Source organism: Ctenocephalides felis, unplaced genomic scaffold, assembly GCF_003426905.1.
Source record: "Ctenocephalides felis isolate EL2017-DRISC unplaced genomic scaffold, ASM342690v1 CF-g0.4_SCAFFOLD_03570, whole genome shotgun sequence".
NCBI classification, from domain to species: Eukaryota; Metazoa; Arthropoda; class Insecta; order Siphonaptera; family Pulicidae; genus Ctenocephalides; species Ctenocephalides felis.
This window is the reverse complement of record NW_020539724.1, coordinates 4421030-4427306: the sequence shown is the minus strand read 5'-3', so window position 1 is coordinate 4427306 and position 6277 is coordinate 4421030. Positions and strand designations below refer to the sequence as shown.

At 24.7% G+C, this 6277-nt stretch overlaps 1 protein-coding gene across 1 annotated transcript; it reads left to right on the top strand.

Moving 5' to 3' along the window:
- The first annotated feature begins 4234 nt into the window (after positions 1–4234).
- Positions 4235–5160, top strand: LOC113383746. Its single transcript, XM_026622002.1, has 3 exons — positions 4235–4355; positions 4779–4898; positions 4965–5160. The coding sequence occupies exons 1-3, from the start codon at positions 4289–4291 to the stop codon at positions 5096–5098; spliced, it is 321 nt and encodes a 106-aa protein (XP_026477787.1). The 5' UTR covers positions 4235–4288; the 3' UTR covers positions 5099–5160.
- Positions 5161–6277: the final 1117 nt, after the last annotated feature.

Below are 6277 nucleotides of genomic sequence, written 5' to 3'. Positions count from 1 at the left end.
ATCAATCTAACTTCCAATCGTGCTGCGTTTATTATGACAATAGATTAATCGTGTTTACATTTATTATCAAATGCTTTTTGTGATTATCGTTTGATATTGACATAATAAATATACAAGCTGGCTCAAATTGAAATATCGGCTATTCATCATCCAGGTACTAATTTAGTCAAAATTATACAATTTTTCCAATATCATTACCGAAATTAAATTATTGACTAGACGCAATTGTTAAATAATATTTGACTCTTTGGGAAAGATCGAAAATATATATTATATTAGTTTAAAGAAATATCTCGAACTTATGATTATATATTTTTTATAATAAATAATTGGTATAACTATAATTACGTTAATAGTTTTAGCAAAAATTTCAAGGTCCATAAAAATAATTCTGATCAACTTAAGATGAAAATTGTCTAATATATTTCCAGGCTAATTAATATAGATAAAAATTATAATATATGTTCATTGCTATAAAATATATGAAACGCTATTTCCAAAATTAAAAGATTCTGCTTCCTCAGTTACATATAATATTTTAAGATTAAATAAATAAAATTAACAATAAATCTTGCTAGGTCTTACACTGGTTATGAATATATATTACAATATACTTAAAAAGATTATTATATAACCATATTATTATTTATGGTTAAAATAAAATAAATAAATTTATCAAAATATTGCAATTTTTTTAAGTAAAATGTTTTCTTATTTTTATCTAAATCATATAAAACCGCGCAATAAAATCTTTACTTAAATCGCAAATAAATAACAATGCAACTTTTAATCTTTTAAGCTCATTACAAATCATTTAATTGACCCTAATTAAGGACATTTTCCAAATTATACAAAAAATTACGCTGATAATTGTGATAAGAATATTGTTTTGCTATTATCAAGATCAAGAGGAATTATGAATTATCTCGCGAATGAAAACAATGTCTTTTAATTTTAAGGTCAAACAATGTGTGTACCTTTCGAATGTATTTAAAAAAAATTTGAAACACATTTTTTATTCGAATTTATGCATAATATTTTCTTAAGAACATAATCAGAGCGAGTTTAACTTTATAGTCTTGCAAACAACTTACAAGCATTTGCATTAAAGAAAGATTAAAGCAATATTATGAATTTTAATTTCTAAAGTTACTAGTTTCTTCAGCGAAATAATAATAATAAGATTATTCATAAAAGAGAAACATTATGTGCATTCTTAAATTTTTTAAAAATTTCCATAAAACTACACAATGCCTGGAAAGGCATTCAGTAATTTTGGTGGTCTTTGTATAGAGTCATTATTTTAAAATATTACCCAGCAAAGTGGTTGAGGTAAAGAGAATAATAGGTAAGAATATTACATCATCTTCAATCTACACATTATAAATTTAACTAAGTTTAGATTACTTACTCAAATCAATTTAAATCAAATATAACTCAGTAAATCGCAGACCCTCCGGCGACTGCCTCAGGTCTAATCTCTTGACCACGTTAAGACTGTTAAGCATAATTAAAAAAACTTCAGATACCAAAAAGCACCTCTTGGATTTATTTATTTTTAGATATCACAATTCTTCTACTGATTATTACATAACATAATTAACTTTTGCAAATAGACATAATACGACGTAGCGTGTTTTTTCTTCACCACAATCTAGAAGTCAATGCCGTTCATTTGAATAAAATTATTGATATACAGATGGTAAATTGATTGGCAGGTTATAATTTGATTTGGTTCGTTCTAATTTGAAAAAGATACGAGCAAATTATACATCTAAAAATACACGCAAGATTTTATATTATATACTTAGTGCCATATTTTAGCTCGCACCAGAACGATGGGGACTTTTCAGATTTCTTTTATAATTGTATTAAATATAAATATATGGATATAAAAATATGTATTATTTATTATTATGAGTTTCCAGGTTATCTCGAGTGATGCATTTTTAATATTTTCTTAAGTAAATAATTTAATAACCTAGATAAAAGTACAAGAAGCATTAACCTATTTTATACATTTTCTGAAAGTTTCATTACAACGTATAAAATTATACAAAAGTTATTCAGTAGACCCCAGGATTTTCTTTTTACGTGATATCTTTTCATTAAGTTTCATTTATCTTTTTGCGTCACGTTTAAAAAGTGCAGAAGTCCAAAAGATTTATAACAGAAGATAGTATAAACCATAATGCTTTTATGATTATATTTCAAAACATTTTTATTTAGATTTAAGATAATTCGCTTTATCTGTAAAAATAGCAATAAAATGCAAGTCAGTCGCTATTAAAGATTATCTCATAGAAAATCAAGAGCGAAGATCAAGATAATTTAGTGATGATTATTTTTTAATATATGGGAAAGATAAATATTTTGATATAGTAATATAAACGACCACTTGAAATAAACAAATTAATTAATTTGAATGAATGAATGAATAATTAAAAAATGCATTTTTTGATAACAGTATTTTAACAATACCTGAAGAAGAGTATCCCACATCCCACAATGAATGAAATATTTAAAAAATAAAATAAATTTTTTAAAAATGTTTTGAGTGAAAAGAAGGCTTCAGTTCATAAATATAAAATCTTTTAAAATATGCATATATAGATGCAAGTTATAGTATTTCCCAATGATGCATAAAAATACACATAAACTTAAAAACGTATATTTATACTATTTTTTGCGCACAATTTCTGTTAAACAAAGACTACAAATTTCCCAGCAATATATATTCAGTTACATATATGATTTGACCGAGACCTTATCTTATCAAAATGTTAATGCATTTTTGCATAATTACTTAAAATGCACGCCATATATCTTTTATGGAAGCAAGCAAATAGTATCATCGGTAAACAAATAGTAAAACTGCATGCACGCAGTAGTTATTATAAATAATATTAATTAAATTATATAGTTATATAGAAATATTAAGAAAATTATAAACCGAGAAACACATACTCTTGGGAATTATATAGAATTACCACAGGTTTTAATTGGTACGAAAAAACAAGGTAATTTTCTGAAACATTAATGTAATTTTCATTATGCAACTGCAAGAGACTGCATTATTAAGAGTTTGTAATTACCTTTGTGTATATTGTAAAAGGTATAATAAATGACATCAATGTATATTAATATATTGTTATTGAAATCGCCATTGTTAAAGATTTTTTAATAGTTTCAAGCAATATTTTTAAAAATTTATTTATTGACTACTGGGACTTAAACAATTTTTTGGTAGCTAATCAAAGTATAATTCTTGTCTAATAATGTTGATAATTAATTTATATCAATTTATTATTATTGTATCATTAATTGTGTCTATTAACGTATATAGTTTAATTTATATTTATTGCTTGAAAAAATATATTAAAATAATTTTTTAGATTTTTCATGCTCATATATGTTAGTCTAGCTATATCATTTTAATTTTAATATATGCATGGGATATAAAAAAATCCTATTTGCCTCATTTTGATTTAAGCCTAAAAAAATATCAATATTACAAATTTGACAAATTTGTTAGAAAAAAGTTATATGTAATATGTATTTAATATTTATTCATTAACAGTAAACATAAGTTTGCAGTAGTCATTAGTACAGAAGACTGTTCCATCATAAATATATATTTTTTTCCAAAAATAGAGAGTATCATGGAAACGATATATCAAAATGAAAATTGCACGAAATGTTTTATAAAATATACATAACAGAATTATTATTAATTATTAAGAAATAGTATAAATTATGAGTCGGAGGACGGTCCATTTGGGGGGTGTCCATTAATCACGTGATCAATTTTTTAGGGATTTTGGATTATTTAAAATTTTGTGATATTTAAAATTATCCCCCCTCCCCCTCCAAACATCACGTGTATTTTTAGTTATGCAAAATTTTTGGAATAAATTTTACGAATTCATGAAAAAATCGTAAAATTTTGAAATTTTTTAAATTCAGGTAAAAAATAAATACACGTGATATCTTACTAGACCCCTCCTTCCTCCATGTGATATTTTGTGATTTTCTATCAAACGCAGAATAATTGATAAAATTTAAAATGCAATAAAATAAAATAAATTCTGTTACTTGTTTTTTGTTGCAATTTGTGTAAAATTATGTCAAATGAGTGCTTGTCCCAATAGAATAAAAATAAAGGTATAATCAATAAAGTTTTATTGCAGATATTATTTGACTCACCAGGATGAGAAGACCTGGTTTCATCATATTACTTTTATTACTTATATTAAATAAATTATCGATATGTCAAGGAAAATCGATAATGCAGTCTCAAGCAGTTTATTACCAAAATAATCAAGGAGTGGCTGCAATTACTACAACAGCCAATGGTAATAATTATAAAAAAAAATAATTATTTGAATCAAAATGTTTTAGTAGAAATAGAATATTCTCATGTTGCATACAGAAATTATTATTCTCTATCAAAATGTAATGAAATGGCAAGTTTTGTTGCAGATGTGTAGACATAGCCATAGTAGTTCAATTTCAATATTCAATATTCAAATTGAATATTGACTGAGAGACGTAGAAACATATCAATGCACAAGCAAAATGTATTCACTAAATTACAATAAATTAAAGAATGCGAAAATTACTTAACTAATTATTTATAAATTTAATCAAATGAATTATAAGATCATTTTGTGATTAAGATAAGATTACTCTATAATGGGTTATAATGCAATACATTGATTTTTAATTGTTATTCTATTTTTTTGAGCAATTTTATTAAAAAATTAGAAATTTTTCAGGTACTGTAATATGTGGAGGTCTTAAATGTGTAGAAGGTAGCAAAGGCTGCAAAGTAGACATTCAGACAACATATGATAACAGATTTATTCTAACAACTCGTGAATGCTATGACATAAATGGTAAATAACTATTTTTTTCAAATTTAATTTATTTATAAAATTTAACAAATAATTCTTTCCCTATAGGCAAAATTATAATGAGCGACTCCAATACAGAATTGAATCCAAACCCAAGTACTAGTTTTAAAATCACTTCTGTTTCTATGAAGATTAAGAAGAAAAAACAGCACTCACAGACGCAAATTGTAGTTCAAACATAACATTTTGAAAAATTAATTTAAAAAAAATCAGTAGATAAAGAAAACAATTGCTTTTTTCTTTTATCGTTCATACCTGGTTATCTAAATGACTATTTTACGTTTTAATTTTTTAGTGCAAACTAGTGGTGTATGGCATCGTTTATATAAGTGTCGTGTAAAATATTTGTGTCGGTTCTCAGATTTACACTATTGTTAGTCCGAACTATTAACATTGATTCTGCCATGCTCCGTTTAAATATTAAAACTTATTATTATTATTAACTTATATAACTTAAAAGAAGAATGAAGAAAAAAAAGTGGAATAAAGCTGAAAGTTAAATAGAATTAGGAATTTCAAAAAAGAGCAAGAATTGAAGGAAATAAGGAAAAGAAAAATTAAGAAGAATATAGAATAGGATACATAAATAGATGGAAAATGATATAAAAAAAATTAGAATGTAATTAAATAAGTCTTTTTCTTGGAATAAGATTTGGGGATTGTTAAAATCAAACTTATGGTTGTTGATATAAGGATGATCCACAAGTGTACTTTCAAATTTTTTGTTATCTATTTTTTTGCATTATAATTCATGTTGCCTGAGTCTTTTTTCTAAGTTCTGGCAAGTCTGGCCTATATGACTAACAATAGCGTAAATCTGAGAACCGACACAAATATTTAACACGACACTTATATAAACATCATTAATAATTTATAATTTTTTCATTTATCTTATTCTCTTCAATAAATTAATGTATATTTCATATTTATCGATTTTTGTATGCGAGCGCATTCCTTTTCTTTTATGTTACCCAACCTGCCTCCGTTAGATACTTCAGATTTGTTTCGAATATTTCTGTGTCATATGTGTCTTAGCACGGTGTCAAGCATTGACTGAAACAATTGTCACTTGTCAATGCAAGGAATAGTTGGTGTTTTTTATATTCAAAAGTTAAATATAGTTCAAATAAAACATTAAAGAATGTATCGTATATAAGTAACTGTTTTTTGAAATTACACTGAAAATGAGGCACACCATGGTCTCGAAAAGTTTGTAATTATTAAATAAAGTTGTGTTAAAAATCTGAGTGTTGCTTTGTTAATATTTAACATTTAATATTCGTTCCACTGATGTCACAAATTTCTATAATATATATATATATATATATATATATATATATATATATATATATATATATATA

Excerpts from the sequence above, each read along its gene's own strand:
- LOC113383746 (XM_026622002.1), top strand. The coding sequence starts at position 4,289 with ATGCAGTCTCAAGCAGTTTATTACCAAAATAATCAAGGAGTGGCTGCA. Across the intron at positions 4,356-4,778 it reads AATTACTACAACAGCCAATG|GTACTGTAATATGTGGAGGT; the intron begins GTAATAATTATA and ends GAAATTTTTCAG. Across the intron at positions 4,899-4,964 it reads TGAATGCTATGACATAAATG|GCAAAATTATAATGAGCGAC; the intron begins GTAAATAACTAT and ends CTTTCCCTATAG.